The 16,470-nt window shown below is 36.0% G+C and overlaps 1 protein-coding gene across 1 annotated transcript in view; it reads left to right on the top strand.

Moving 5' to 3' along the window:
* Window positions 1-16,470, top strand: part of LOC122787872 (mucin-16-like) — a 262,498-nt gene that overhangs the window by 67,325 nt on the left and 178,703 nt on the right. Inside the window, exons 8-16 of the mRNA XM_044054789.1 lie at window positions 753-3,833; window positions 11,299-11,429; window positions 11,529-11,596; window positions 12,397-12,569; window positions 12,756-12,794; window positions 14,694-14,824; window positions 14,925-14,992; window positions 15,957-16,129; window positions 16,317-16,355. Coding sequence (XP_043910724.1) covers window positions 753-3,833; window positions 11,299-11,429; window positions 11,529-11,596; window positions 12,397-12,569; window positions 12,756-12,794; window positions 14,694-14,824; window positions 14,925-14,992; window positions 15,957-16,129; window positions 16,317-16,355 — 3,903 coding nt within the window. The remainder of the gene's footprint in view (window positions 1-752; window positions 3,834-11,298; window positions 11,430-11,528; window positions 11,597-12,396; window positions 12,570-12,755; window positions 12,795-14,693; window positions 14,825-14,924; window positions 14,993-15,956; window positions 16,130-16,316; window positions 16,356-16,470) is intronic.

Here is a 16,470-nt window from a genome sequence, read left to right on the forward strand (position 1 = left end):
CCTTGTCTACCTCCTGGCTATGTTTCTGTTCCTCATCTGGGACATAGTGGGACATAGTTCTCTAACATTCTTCATCACCTTCTTATACCTCCCTTTAAAATGCTAATCAATTAACCTCCTTATCCCCGTCTAATGTTTCACTTTACAACAACTCTGTATTTCTAAAGGTTAACCACAACTCTGTATTTCTAAAGGTTAACCAAACAGTCCACTTATGCTGAGCTGATGAGGTCAAAAGAAGACTAAAACATGCATGTCCACAACTAGTGGGGTTTGGCTTTATTGGCTGAATTTGTCCATTGACAGACTTAATAAGAAAAAAGTCATGGTAATTCAGAATGGCCATATAGATGAAACACCTGATCTCCTTAAGGGGTCATTTGCATATATCCCATTATCCTCTTCTACAAGATGTTTTAAGGAATCACACAGTGAAAACTCAAGCTTGGCTAGGATTTTCTTGTAATTTTTTTACTAACATAATGAAAATGGGAATGTTGTCCCTAATAAAAATGAAATACAAATGCTTTTGATGGAAGCAAGTCCCCCTGCACCCCTCAAGTGCCACCTTAACCTTGAAAAAGCACACAATAGAAGGGGTAAGAGACAATAAACCTTCCACACATCACACAATGGTGTCCCCCAAAATGTCCTACTAGTATTTTATTGTCATCATGATTTTATTTGTTTTTGTACAATGCTTAGTGATGAGAATTCAGGTTTAAACACTGAATTTTACTTTATCATTACAGGGAAAAAAAGACCTTTGAAAAAGAAAACAACAACTCTACCACCATCAAATGTAACAACATCATCAGATAAGAAAACTACAACATCTCTACTTATTTCAACATATCCAACATCCAAAACAGATAGAACAACAGAGACAACCACTTCATCTTTAGGTACTCTTCATTTAACAAGCACCGAATATCCAACCATTTTACACGTTATAGTAATGGATAACATTACTGTAACTCCAACATCTACAGCAATATCACAAAAAACTTTTCATGTTACAAGTGCTGTTTCTGAAATAACAGCAAAAAGTACCACTGAAATGCAAACTTCTTCAACCACAACAGTACCTTTATCTACTACAGCTAAGGTGAGAACAATAAACAGTACACTGTCAGCATTAACACTAAACACAACTGTAGTAAAAAGCATGGCAGTACACTCGTCAGCCACATCTTCAGCAAGTCTAATAAAAACAAGCACTATAAAAACAACTAAATTAATAAGTGAGCCAACAAAACCCAGAACTTCTGCTTCTGTGCCTTTTATAATATCCATGCCAACTACCTCATTTATAAATTTTGAATTATTTACCACATCTTCAAAGCCTACAACTACATCCGTAGGAAAGCCAACATTAGTTGGTACATCTGTAGTAGAAATCATTGAAGCAGCCAGTCTGAAACCAGCTGAGCAGGTTCCTTTGAATGTTGTAACCCTATCTGAAGACCGGCAATCTAATTTATCCCAGACGTCGACAACTGTTGTACCTACCACTACCGTTCAAGCATCTGAAACTAGAGCAAGTAGTATACCTATTAAGACAGCTGTTCTATCCACAGCAACAACAACAACAACAACAACTACAACATTAAATGCAATGAACAACAAGCCTTCTGTGTCGTCAAGTACTATTGTTTCAAAAATCAGTGTAGTTCCAACAACAACAACCACTAATGAACTACAATCATCAGTACAGGCAGCAGCTGTTCCAATGCCATCCACACAAATGACAACATCACTGCCCTCTACACTAACAGCAGAACTTAAACTGTCAGCACTGCCATTGTCTAGTCAAACATTGGTATCGTTTACAGCTCCAGGAGCAAGTGCAAGTACTAGGTTATCAACGTCAGCCTTGATTAGCACTGAAACACACGGTGTGACCAAAACAACTCAGGAATGGTTAAGCACTACAAAAGTGAAAAGTATATGGCCAACAGTAATGTACAGCACAGCAGAAGTAACAAAGTTCAGAGCAGAAAAATCTACTGTGCCAAGTACTTTGGAAGTCAAAAACACCACAGATATACTTGTTACAGAAAACATTCAACAACATACTTTGGTTCCAGTTAATCAGGGACCATCTTTGAATGTGACAAGTCTGGCTGTACAGCAGCAGACTAGTGCTACTCGCGGGTTTGCCACTAAAGTGTCCACTACTTTATTTCAAGGAATTAATAATGTGTCAGTTAGCACACCTAGCATATCAACTGTGGTATCTACAGCCACAGCAAATGAGTGGCTCACTAAGGTTTCTTTGTTACCAAACATTAGTGCAGCAGAAACTAGTGCAGCAGAAACTAGTACAGCTCCACTATCTAGAACAACCAGGTTTCAGCAATCTTCAGCACAGGAAACAACTAGCTTAAAAATGTCTACACAAACAATTACAAAAGTGCCTACTACAATAGCAACAGAAAGCAAACTGTCAACAAGTACTTTGTCAACTGAAACAACAGCACTGTCTTTTTCCTCTCCAACAGCAGCAACACGCACTGTGTTGCCAACTTCGTCTTTAGGCAATACTGATGTATCAGCTTTGATTAAAGCAGAATTAACAAATGGAACAGCTGCAACAATTACAGAGCAAGCTACTTCACCAACAAGATCTACAGCTGAGACAACATTGAATGTCACTAAAACTATAACGCCACATGCAATATCTTCCATAGATACAAAGAATGCAAGTCTAATTCTAGTACCTGAAACAATGATACCACTAACATCCAGCCTTGGCACAACTCCAGTAACATCTAGAGCAGAGACAGGAAGTACACTGAGACCTGAAATTACTGCACAGTCATCTAATTCAGCTCCATTAGGTATCCTCATATCAGAAGCATCAACACCAGTATCAACTCAAGGAAGAATTACAATAACAGAAATATCAGTCGTATCTTCCACTCCAAAAGGAATCAGCACTGTGAAACTGCAAGGCACACAAGAAACAACATCAACAGAGAGTTTATTGCCTAATGAACGGACGAGTGGCCAGGCTACTATAGTACAGCTGGCCATTACTAACACAAGTTCTCCTTCATCTTTTCAGACAACACTTATATCCACACCACATTCAAGAGAAACTACAACTGTAGCAACATCAATAAACATCTTCCCACCAATATCAAGTTTACAAACGGAGAAAATAACACATCTGGCATCTGAGCAAACAGCTAAACCTTCAAATACTTCAGAAGTAGTAACTTCAGTAAATATGCTCATAACAGAACAAATACAAGCAGAAACCTTGAACCCTGTTCAGCAGGGACCATTTTTCAAGGTGACTTCTCTGCCTGTCCACCAGCAAACAAGTTCTACTCTGGGTTTTACAACTACAATGCCTGCTAGTACAAGTCAAAGGACTAATATTGTGACAAGTGCATTAACTAGTAAATCAGTTTCATCAACAGCCATGAACAATGAAGCGAATATAAGACTTCCTACAATATCAGAAGCTGCTGTTATGACGACTAGTACTCAAGAGAAAACCATACCATATACAACATCATTGGGCGTAACTCAAAAAATTACAACAGAAAACCTACCTACTGCATCAACAAATATATACAATACTTCAGTTTTTATTTCCCATGCAGAAACCAAAAATCCAAAAAGCACAGCATTTGCAGAAACAAACGAAGAAAACATTGTTGCACATACACTCATACCTATTTATCAAAATCCATTTGAGGCTGCTACTACAACTGCTCAGACAAGTTCATCTCCTTCCTCAACAGCCATGGATGTAGTGACTAATTCTTCAACAGCTTTTGTATGGTCTGTTTGGTCAACAGTCAAATTAGTGTCAGCAGGTACGTACAGTCTTATTAACTGTGTCCAAATTTCTTATCAAATGAGAAATGTATTTTGAAATTAGTTAAAAAAAACTTAACTCACTTAATAGGTCAAGAGTTGCATACATGCATGAAGATTCCAGAATGTTCCTAGGGAAATACTGAGGTTGTAGTTAATTTCTATGACTTTTTATCTTACTTGTTCCTTTATTTTTACAGTGTTACTTGTAAAAAAAAACAATATATTTGCACTCTATTCTTCATTTAGTTATAATATTTCAAACAGAAAAAAACACTGTGTTTGTTTCTTTAGTAGTAAACCAGGAACATTTAAATACAAATCTGAGTTTATTCAATATACAAATAAATTAAAATTACCATTACAAACACCTTAAAAATGCATTGCTTTAGAAATAATAACTGTAACATTTAATGTTTCTCACATACTTCTGAATAAGTACTTGGGAAAAATCTATTGGTTTGTACTATATAATACATTTCGAAAGGATAAAGTAAACAGTAAATGGTCCCTTGTAAACAACAATTATGCATTCCAGGAGATTTAAAATGATAACTATTAATTGTAAATTCCTCGGATATTTCTCTCAGTACTTGGTCTCAGCTTGAAAGCTTTGCCCCTCTAATATTTTCATATTGAAAGACACGTATCATTAGGACAAACAGAGTTTCTTTAAGAGATCTTTGGGATACTTTTTATTATAAGCATTAGAGATGGATTAGCAATGGTGATATACCAGCATTTTTTTATAATTTTTGTCATGTCGTACATAAAGATAGCATAGCCTGTAACAAACAAAAGCATTTTCTTTGTTTAAATTAGATGCATATCTATTTCAATTATAAAGAACTACTTAGTTGTTGGTTCACAAGTCCTTTTTGTTGAACGAAATCTCCTCGGTGAATAACTGACAGGCAGGGTGCACAGTCTATTTACCTCCCACAAGAGCACAGCCAGTCTGTGAAATGGAAGCGGTTTGTCTCACACTGAATATGAAGTTTGACGCTTGTTTCTTTACTGACAAGATGGCTTCCATTAAGTCTGCTTTTGCTTTTGCTGACCCCAAGGATGAAGTTTGACGCTTGTTTCTTTACTGACAAGATGGCTTCCATTAAGTCTGCTTTTGATTTTGCTGACCCCACGGGTGGCATAGTATGCCTACCGATCCCTGCAAGCCTCGGCTGGTGTTTCATATTCTCTATTTCACTGAGTTCACTGATGACTTTTATGTTTTGACTTAACAACTTGCAGGCTGGACCATTGTCCGTCTAATCTGGTGATGGTCAGCTTTGATTTACTGGACCCAGTTGTCTATCAGATATTGGTTGTCTCCTTGAAAGAGGCATTGGTTTTCCCAACTCTTAAGGTACCAACATTAAACCCAAATAATCTAAACAACTACTGCCCTATGCCTAATGTTCCATTTCATGCAAAACTATAAATCTGTCCCGGGGTTCCACCTGTGTCCCTCATTGGCAGGGGCAACAGGTGCTAACTGAGGTTTCTTTTTGGGGGTAAACTCTTGGCTAGGCTTGTAAGGGCCCCAGGGCCATTAGCCTAGTAACCTCCTATGATCTGCTGTTAATATCTTGATGGCAGGAGACCAGCACCACTAGAGAGGGCTGGTACTTCCGGATCTCTCTGCAGCATCTGACACAGCGGACAACGGCATCGTAATAAACTGACTTTTATCTTAATGTGAAATATTATATGGTCTCGGATCGGTACATTTTTTCCCCCTATCTGGTCATATGCAAAGAGTCTGTTCTGGATTCAGTATCTCATCTACCTGCACCTTTGACTGTAGCATTCTCAGGGTTCTTTTTGTCTGTGTTTACTCCCACTTGGAGATCTACTTAGGGGAAACTGGCTTAGCATACTATAGTTATGCAGATGATGCCCAGATTTCCCTTCCCTAGTCTGACGTGGCTTGTATTTATTCCCTGGCTCATGACCGTAAATCCATTCATACTTGGCACAGTGACAAATATTTAACACTGAACACCATGAAGCCTGAGGTCTTTTTGTGGTACCTGCAATTCTAAGGGAGTCTCCAGCCATACTTGCACACAATTACATTATGCATGGCAGTGATAAGTTGGGACTTGTTTTTAAGGTGACCACATTTGGCATTATCCTTGACTTTGGGACGAGGTGCCAGCTGCAATAGCATAAAGTCATCCTGTTTTCATTGAAGAAACATTGCCAGGGTTAATCACCTAAATCCTCATTCAAGCACCCAAATCATCACCTTGAACTCCTCTATATTGGACTATTGTAATGTTCTACACCTGGTTCTGCCTAATACTGAGGTTGACAAGTTACAGTTGGTGCAGAGTCCTGTGGCTATAGGTTACTTACTGATATGTCTTGTTAGCAATGGACTAACATGCTACACCTATTTTGTGCAGACTACATTGTCAATTATAGGATCGTGATCTTGATATTAATGTATTTGACCATTCATGACCTGAATGATTATTACATGATAATCGCTTATTGTTCTTTAATGCCCCATGCAGATATAGCACACATCATCCAAACAGCTGCTGGTGACCCTGTGATTTAACTTGAAGGGTTCAGATTTTTGTGCCTTTCAGTATCAGAATCCTTACCTTTGGAACTCCCTGTCTTTGTTGCTTATTTTTTTTTTTTTTTTTTTCAAAACAGGTTTATTGTTTTAACATACAAGAGAAATAGCATAACAATTTTATACAAGTAATTAAAAATAGATATGATTATAACATTCAACAAAACAACTAAAGTATTTACAAAGACATCCACTACAATCAGATCAATTAATTAAACTAAAATACCATGCTATTGAAATTAGGATTTTTTTAACAAATTTTGTAAATTATCCCATACAATATAATAAGATGTTTTTCTAGTTGTTCTTGACCTAATTGTGTTTATTTCCATATGGCACACTATATTCATAACATTTTTAAATTCATTGAACGAAGAAGGTGTATCTGAAATCCAATTTCTGGTTAGTCTTTGTTGCTTATTGACTACACTTCTCTGACTAGCTTTAGGCATGCTTTACAGACTTACCTATTCAATGGAGTATATAATGGGGTGGACTCATTTTATACATATATAATTTTATGTTTCTTGACTTATATTGTTCATTATTTTATTCATGTTATGGTTTATTATATTACCAAGTTTTTGTAGTTTGTGTTTTAATGTTTTCCTTTTGTATGTAATTGGTGTTTATTTATTTATTTATTTTATTTTGGTGTTTATTTTATTTTTATTTTGGGGTTTATGTTATTTTATTTTTTTATTAAAGTACTTAAAGTTGAACTTGTTCAAACTTCTCACTCTGCCTTTTGGAACATGCTGCACTGTTGTGAGAATTGTATTTATTTATTTATTGATTGATTAAGTTAGCTGTTTAGTTATTAATTATTTGCATTTGCTAACCACATATGTCTGGCTAGGCAGACCTTATTTTCAAAAGATTTCCAGGAAGAAAATCTCCAGAAAAATACAACACAAAGCTTTCTGCTTTATAACAGAAAATCAGATGAGTATCACATATGCATTAAGTGTAACAGAAAAAGTTAATTCAATAAAACATACAAAACATATGCCTGAAGATATAATCAAATTTGTACAGACAGTTCTCAACATGGGATCATATAATTTACGCAGTACACACATGAAGCAATCATTTATGACATTATATTATCACAATGTTCAGATTTTGCACACAACTAGGGCAGATGAGAGAAGATGATATAAGGTCTTCATAAAGGAAGTTTACCTAACAAAGATGGAAAGAGATGCTACAAGACAGAATATTGAGAATCATGACAAAGGTATTAAGTAACGTTTCTACGGTATTACATTGGGATGAAATGACTAGGCTTGAAATGACTTCCAGGTCGATCACCTAGTAATTTCTTATGATCCTATGAGAAAGGATTACTGTAGGCATATAGATAACTGATGAAAGAAGACAAAAGTAAGAAAAAGACAGGATAGCAGGTGGAGATGGAAACACATTCCCTTACTTTATCCATACACAGTAAAATGTTTCTATGAAATCTACGTTTTGCTTGAAATGTGGCATTACAACAATAATAAGTGCAAATGACATTAAAAAGGAAGACAAAATATGAGCAGGACAGGGACTCTGTTTTATTCAGGTGGGCACTGAATTGTGCCACAGTGCTTAGCCAACACATTGTCCATGTAGGAACATACAAGTGTACTAATACAGCTGACTGAGTGCTAATGCAGTCTTGTCATAATATGCTTCTGGTCAGTAGGTTGGTCTCACTTGCGAGATCTAATTACCCCAGTATATGCAGCAGTTTACAATTTCTTCATCTTGCCTCACTTACTTGTACATACATATTAATTATGTGCAGGACAGTTGTACTGGGTTATTTTAGAAGTGAGGGACCTATATGCCAAAATCTTTATTGCTGTTATCTCTTAATTTGGGACTTTCCTGTTATTGCTCTAGTTTCCCTATGCATTCCACATATGGTGAGATAGATGAGACTGTACAGCGAGACACGGCATAGCGATGGGGGGAATTCATGCAGGAGCTACAAGAGAATGGCTAATATGAGAGCTGAGGAGGGGATTCCTGGGGGGGGCATATAAGGTTATATGATGGTAGGAGAGGGGATTCCTGGGGGAGTACAAGATTGTTAGAGAATGGGTAAATTGCAGTGGATATTTGGGGTTTCTGTAGACAGTGCACGGCTGCTGGACAATATATACTATGACAGTCAGAGAGCAGGGTTCCTTGGGGTAATATAAGGTTGTTGGAGAATTGGTTATATGACAATTGGAGAGTGGGGTTTGTTGGGGGAGTACAAGGCTGCTGGAGAATGGGTAATATGACAGTATATGAGGGGGTTCTAGGGGAGTACAAGGTTGTTGAAGAATGGGTAATATGACCATACCAATCATCTGTCTAGATTTTTGCAGAATGTCCAGATTTTTACCTCATATCTGTCGCCTGCTTCTTATAAAATTATATTTTTCTGGCAAATCACAAGCAAATCATTGAGGACTGAAGACAGAAAATAATGGCAAACATTTGAGTTTCAGACTTTGCAACCTTCAGAAAATTCATGCTAATGTAAAAGTAGTTATTCTATCAACTTTCAAGTTTGTAAGAGCAATATTTTAAAAGTGTCCCTATTTTGGGGGCTTTGACCCCCCCATTATTTGTGGATTTGTCCAGATTTCCTGTTCTAAGAGGTTGAGAGGTATGAATATGACAGCAGGGGAGGGGGTTCTAGGACAGTACTAGGTTATTGAAATGGGTAATATGACGGCAGAGGAGGGGGTTCCAGGAGAGCACAAGGCTGTTGGAGAATAGGTAACATGACAGCAGGGGAAGGGGTTCTAAGGGAGCACAAGGTTATTAAAGAATGGGTAATATGACAGCAGGATAGGGGGTTCTAGGGGAGCACGAGGTTGTTGAAGAATTGTTAACATGACAGCAGGGGAGGGGATTCTAGGGGAGCAGAAGGCTATTGAAGAATAGGTAACATGACAGCAGGGCAGGGGGGGGGGTTCTAAGGGAGCACAAGGTTGATGAAGAATGGGTAATATGATGGGAGGGGGTTCTAGGGAGCACAAGGTTGTTGAAGAATGGGTAATATGACAGTAGGGAAGAGGGTTCTAGGGGAGTACAAGGTTGTTGTAAACTGGGTAATATGACAGTAGGGGAGGTGAGGGGATTCCCAGGGGAATACAGGACTGCTAGAGATTGAACAAATATGGTATTGGTGGAGGTAGTAATCCAAGAAGAGAGTCTAGTGCAAGTCTATGAGGAAGGATCCTAACAGAAACTATGATAAACTATGCAGAAGAAAAGTAGATCCCAGGGATGCTGGGGTACTTATAGAAGCAGAGCTGAACACTAACTCTTTCAAAGCAAAGTAGAATCAAGAATTCAGAGACTACAGCAGGTGGGCTGAGGGTTGTGGCATCATATCACTTACTATATTACAATATTTAAGAATTTCACATGAACAGAGAAACAATTCCGTTTCCAATGTTGTTTCAGGGACATGCCTTGTAACCTTTGACCTTCATATATTATCCCAGTCTAACTCATAGCTCTTCATTTACACTTAACCCCATAATCATCTGGCAGAAAATTCAGAGTTAAAAATGAAGCCTCTATTGTTCAGGACAAGGAAGTGGTAACAGGATGATAGAGCTTCATTAGCAGTGTAGAAGAACATACATACACATATATATATATATATATATATATATATATATATATATATATATATATATATATATTAATACATACAGTTATTTGAGGCACATGCAATCATACCATTTTAGTCTGCCAATATACCAAAACAGTCATTTCCATAACATGTCCAAGTTGTTCTTAAAATATCTAAACTAGTGCTTGCTTTAATATGTAATATGGTTTGATTGTCTATTCCATGCATCAGCTACTCAGAGAACCTTTTAATTAGTATATGTTTAACTTTTACATAATCTTGTACATTAGTTGTCTGATGAATCTCTACTACTTTTTGATAACCCCAAACATTTCCCAGAGGTAGTTATCTCTAAATGACCTAGTCTCCTGAATAAGGTCCCCGGTTAAATATCTATATGAGATACTGTACAAGTTCAGATATTTCAGTCTTTCATAATAACTTAACTGTTCACATTCATGGATGCCCTTGGTATATTTACACTGTACTCTTTCCAGTTTACTCATGCTTGTTTTCTTATAAGGTTTCCATATTGTTATTTCATGCTCAAGTTTGGGTCTAATATAACTTACAAAATCTTTTTTTATTTCATAGACTTTATAAACCTTCTTATACAATCGATGACTCTATAAATTATCAATAACCAACTGGTTGATGTGATTAAAAAAACTCAAAGCTAAATATACCCATATACCCACGACGGTAAACAAATCTGCAGTTTCAATCACTGCATGCTGTATTAAATATTTACTTTTCAGTCTGTGTCCTTCAAGTGTTGTATACTTACTTTTTGATGTATAAATCACCATATTATTCTCCTGGCCTCAAATGGCCAATTTAGTCAAGTTCTTTTGCAGGCAATGCTTATCTGTAACACATGCAATCAGTTTACCCATTTTCAAGCCATCTGCGTACAGACTGAAGAACACCTCAGATGAAAAAGATAGATCTGAATGATACGCCCCAAACAAGTATGGGCAGGGGCAATACCCTGAGTGTACCCTAAAACATTTCAATGGGCTTTTTTAACATAAATAAAAATGCAGTAAGACAGATTCTTTACGATACTTCTTATGTATTAAAACCCTTCTATTTCTATAAGAATATTACAAGTATTATAAAATGCACAATTAATTCTTTACGATACTTCTTATGTATTAAAACCCTTCTATTTCTATAAGAATATTACAAGTATTATAAAATGCACAATTAATTTATCTTCTTCATTTATCTTTGGATACAGCTCCTCAGACAGCAGCGACGGCTCAGCTATTTACACTAAACTTCACGTTAAACAACCTGCCATTTATTACCGACCTAAATAATCCTTTGTCAAGTGTCTACAACTCTACGGTGACAAATCTAACTCAAATGGTACAATTTCAAAAATCAAGATAACTTATTTTTACACTGATAAAGATGATCTCTAGAAATATAGTAAACACATCTAATACCAGCTGTTTTTCATTTCAGCTAAATGACCTACTTAAAGCCAGTTACATTAAAGATTCTTTCACTGTTTGTCAAATTCAAGCATTAAGGTGAGTTATGGTGTGGAAATTACTTTTTTCTTTAAAAAAATACAGCATGATAATTTTGCTGGTATACACCTGAGTTATACATTCTAGATTTTCATGAGATATAAATAACCAGCATTTTATAATAGCACAAGAACCTTGAAATTTTAACTTTAAGTCTTATTGCATTAAATTTGCTACAGACAGTTGATAGTTCATAGAACAATTAGTTATCTAATTACATTTTTAAATTTACATTATACTATTGGTAGATTGTTTCAACCTATAAATGTTAATGCATGTTTTGCATTTCAAATAATTTTATTAATGGTTGGGACCACTGATGCTGGGGGGGGGGGGATGTTATTATGATTTTTGCCACTAGGGTTGAAGTAGCTGGTTTACTAGCTTGATGGCACCCAGAGGTGTCAAAAATGGAGTACCTCTGTCTAGAACAGATCCTTTCATCATGTTATCATGGAAAAAAGTTACCAGGGTTTCCATTTTCTTCAGAAATGCTATCGTTAATGAATATCAGGAGATTTGTTGTGACCTCTTCTAAGTAGGAAACAACATACACCCTGTACTAGTTGTTACCAAGAAGAATGTATGAGTCAAGAAATGGCCTATGAATTAGAAAAAAACATATATACATTTTTATGTATATATATATATATATATATATATATATATATATATATATATATATATATATATATACCATATCCCATGTGCCAATACACCTTGCCTGTGGGTCCTGAAAGGAAGGGTCACATTCAGCAGCTGTACCACTAATTATAAATCCCTTATATGTTATCTTTCAGACAAGCAAGTGAAATACATGGAACAACTGTAGACATGCTCTGTGCAAACAACAATGATTCATCAAGTCCTGGATTTGACATAGTTAACGTGTATCGTAATATCAGTGATGCAACAAAGAACACCACAGCACTGGGTCCATATACACTGCAGCCGGGCAGCCTCTATGTAAATGGTAGGTCATTTCTTGTGCACATTTAGACATATTTTAATGTTTACAGTAGCGTTATAAGTTCATGTAAGTTATGCAGTTCCTTTGAAAAAAGGAACAGAGGCATTTTATGTTAATAATGAGCTACAATAATCTTAAAAATACAAACGTGGCCTTACTGCAGATATTTTGTTTTTTGTTCCTTTTTAGGCTATAATGAGAGTCCTGCTGTTACAGCTGCTCCAACAAGTAAGGTTTATTCTTTGCATTTCAACATGTTTAATGAATAATTTAAATAGTCACATAGATGCACTCAGGATAACTGTAGAAGTACAGTAAAATGTATTAACTTGTCAATTGATAAAACTTCACATTTGCAATTCTTTTAACACTTTTATTTTTATCTCATGCATGTGATAACTTCTTTGCCTTTTGATCGATGTCACAAAGATGCTTTTTATTTTGTTTCCTTGGGGTCTCCTTTCTGAGCCCTACTTTTTATTTTCAGGAACAGGCATATTTTCAGACATCAGACAGATTGCTTGCAGCAGCTCAGTACGAGTAAGGTGTCTGACCATTACACTGTGGACACCACTATCTTATGCAATACCTTAGATTGTTTTATAAAGGGTGGGAGTGAGCAAGTACCATAATTCACTGCTCTGCTCTCATATGAGTACCAGGGTTTGGGCAGCTGTTCCCACAGGCTGTATTCTTCAGAGACCTCCATGTGCTTTTCTTGCGATTTCCACAAATGTGTACACACTTTGATAGCTCATGTTTCACTGTCACCTTCACACTGTTTCTGGCAGAATACAGTGAGCTCTCAGTTATTCGGTCATCTTGATATCAGTTACCCCCTGAGCTGTTCTGAATCTTAGCCAAGCCCACTGCATTGGTGAACATCCTTTCCATGTGTCAGCAAGCCAAAGACATTTAGTATTTACCAGACGAGTCAGACAAAAGAAAGTCTTTCATGCAGAGAATGCAGAAATTCAAAGAAGAAGAGCCTATCTTCACTCAAGACAAAAATCCATGGTTCCTGATTATGAGGCACTCTTCAGACAATATAATTTATATTATCATTTCCTGAATGATCTGTGGCACTAGAAAACAGCTGCTTATATTCCATGCATTTAGCAGCAATTATGTGACCCAATAGGGTGTATGAGTGTTATGTGATATATACGTGCAGAATTTCATCAGATGCTCTCCGTGTTACACATGGATTACTTATGTAATTGATGAAGTTTTTACATGATCTGACACATTATTGCAGAGATGTTTCCCCCTTTTTCAAGTTTGTGCAACCCTGGAATTAGTATATCTTATTTGTATAGGTGTTTGGGAGGGAATTGTTTTTGTGATACATTCTAGCTCTGACACTTAAGCACATGCATGCACATTTATTTTTTTAGGGAATAGTTGCTTAATTGGTAAGTCCGCAGATCTGCAAAAATCAGGTCAGACATGAGTTATTATTACTTTGGACATAATTATTTCCAACATTTCTATCTTTCATGTAGCCAATGTGTTTTATTGAAATGCTTTCTAACCTCTAGTCCCCCCAAAGGCTTCTTCTTCAATGTCATTCCAAACAAGCCCTTCTTACTTCGGCCCTAAAGGTCGCAAACCCTTTTAGCAATTAGTAGCAGGGCTGTGAAGACAAGATAGTGGGCTTCCCTTCACTGCCTAGTATGTGGGATATTTTCCTGTTTAGTGCCGATGTGAACAGGGTAATACCTGATAATACTAATCAATAAGATTGGGAGGAGGTGATACTTTAACTAAACTTTGACCTCTAAGCTGTTCTTGGACACTGGAGTTCTTGTGGTATTGGATGGCTGACTAACATCTTTCATAGTATGGGATCATCCAGGTATGTCTTTTTTCCCTGTGGTCTATGTGACAGGTGAATTCCACCCTTCACTTTCATGCCGTGGATCTCAGGTCTTTTAAATCCCCTGAACATTGAAAAGTTAGGAGTGGTTACTTCAGCATGGAATAGTGAAATGTTTTTATATAAATAGACTTGTAAAATGTCAGAGCTCTTTGGATACTGCATTATTTTTATAAAATGGTCTACATTAAATCATGGCTTACAAAACATTACACTAAAAGTGACTTTTTTCTGTTGTTTTTAAACAGCTTCTCAGCCAGCAGTGACGGCTCAGCTATTTACTGTAAATGTCACGTTTACCACCCTGCTATTTACTACCGACCTAAATAATCCTTTGTCAAGTGTCTACAACGCTACGGTGACAAATCTAACTCAAATGGTAGAATTTCAAATAATGAAAATAACTTACTTTTACATTAATAAAGATGATATCTAGAATTATAGCAAACACATCAAATAACTGCTGCTTTTATTTTCAGATAAATGACCTGCTTAAAGCCAGTGACATCAAAAATTCTTTCATTGGTTGCCAGATTGAAGCATTAAGGTAAGCTAGAGTGGAAAAATATATTATTTTAACAAAAAAATATTATGCTAAATTTCTGATATACAGCTGAGTTATATGTTTAATATTTTCATGAGAAATAAATAATCAGCATTTTATAACAGTAGAAGAACCCTGGAATTGTAACATTCTATTTATTTGCAATAATTGACCAGCAGACTGAACAATCAGTTCTCTAATTACATTTTTACACTTACATTATACTATTGGTAGTTTGTTTCAGCCTATAAATGTTAATACATGTTTTGCATTTGAAATAATTCTTTTAAAGGGTGGGACCACTGATGCTGGCGGGGGTGGGGCATGTTATGATTTTTGCCACCAGGGCTGGTAGCTTCCTCCCTAGCTTGATGGCAGCCAGTGGTGTTGAGAATGGAGTAGCTCTGTCTAGCACAGCTCCTTTCATCATGTTACCACGTAAACAAGTTACCAAGGTTTCCATTTTTTTCAGAAATGCCGTGGGTAAAAGATATAAGGTGATTTGTTGTCACCTCTTCTACATAAAAAGCAACATACGTCCTGTAGTAGTAGTTACCAGTAAGCACATTTGAGCCAAGAAATGGTTGAAGACATTGTACTATGGCTTCAGAAGTAGAATATAAATATATGTATATGTATATATCTTATATATATATATATATATATATATATATATATATATATATATATATATATATATATATATATATATATATATATATATATATATATATATATATATATATATATATATATATATATATATATATATGTATATACATAGTTCACATCTCATGTGCTTTTGTTGTGATAGGCCATAACACCCTTCCTGTAGGTCCTGAATGGAATGGCCCATAAAGGGTTATCGTTTGATCTAAAAAACCTGACACCATTATTTTGCAACCTAAAACAGTCACAATCAACAGCTGTACCAATAATTATTAATCCCTTATATGTTATCTTTCAGACAAGCAAGTGAAATACATGGAACAACTGTAGACATGCTCTGTGCAAACAACAATGATTCATCAAGTCCTGGATTTGACATAGTTAACGTGTATCGTAATATCAGTGATGCAACAAAGAACACCACAGCACTGGGTCCATATACACTGCAGCCGGGCAGCCTCTATGTAAATGGTAGGTCATTTCTTGTGCACATTTAGACACATTTTAATGTTTACAGTAGCGTTATAAGTTCATGTAAGTTATGCAGTTCCTTTGAATATAGGAACAGAGGCATTTTATGTTAATAATGAGCTACAATAATATTAAAAATACAAATGTGGCATTACTTCAGATATTCTGTGTTTTTGTTCCTTTTCAGGCTATAATGAGAACCCTGCAGTTACAGCTGCTCCAACAAGTAAGTTTTAATCTTTAAATTATTCACAATAAACATGTTGAAATGCAAGTAGTCACATAGATGCACTCAGGATCACTGTAAAAGTGCTGTAAAATGTATTAACTTGTCAATTAAT

Source organism: Protopterus annectens, chromosome 13.part0, assembly GCF_019279795.1.
Source record: "Protopterus annectens isolate FY-2018-M chromosome 13.part0, PAN1.0, whole genome shotgun sequence".
Taxonomy (NCBI): Eukaryota; Metazoa; Chordata; order Ceratodontiformes; family Protopteridae; genus Protopterus; species Protopterus annectens.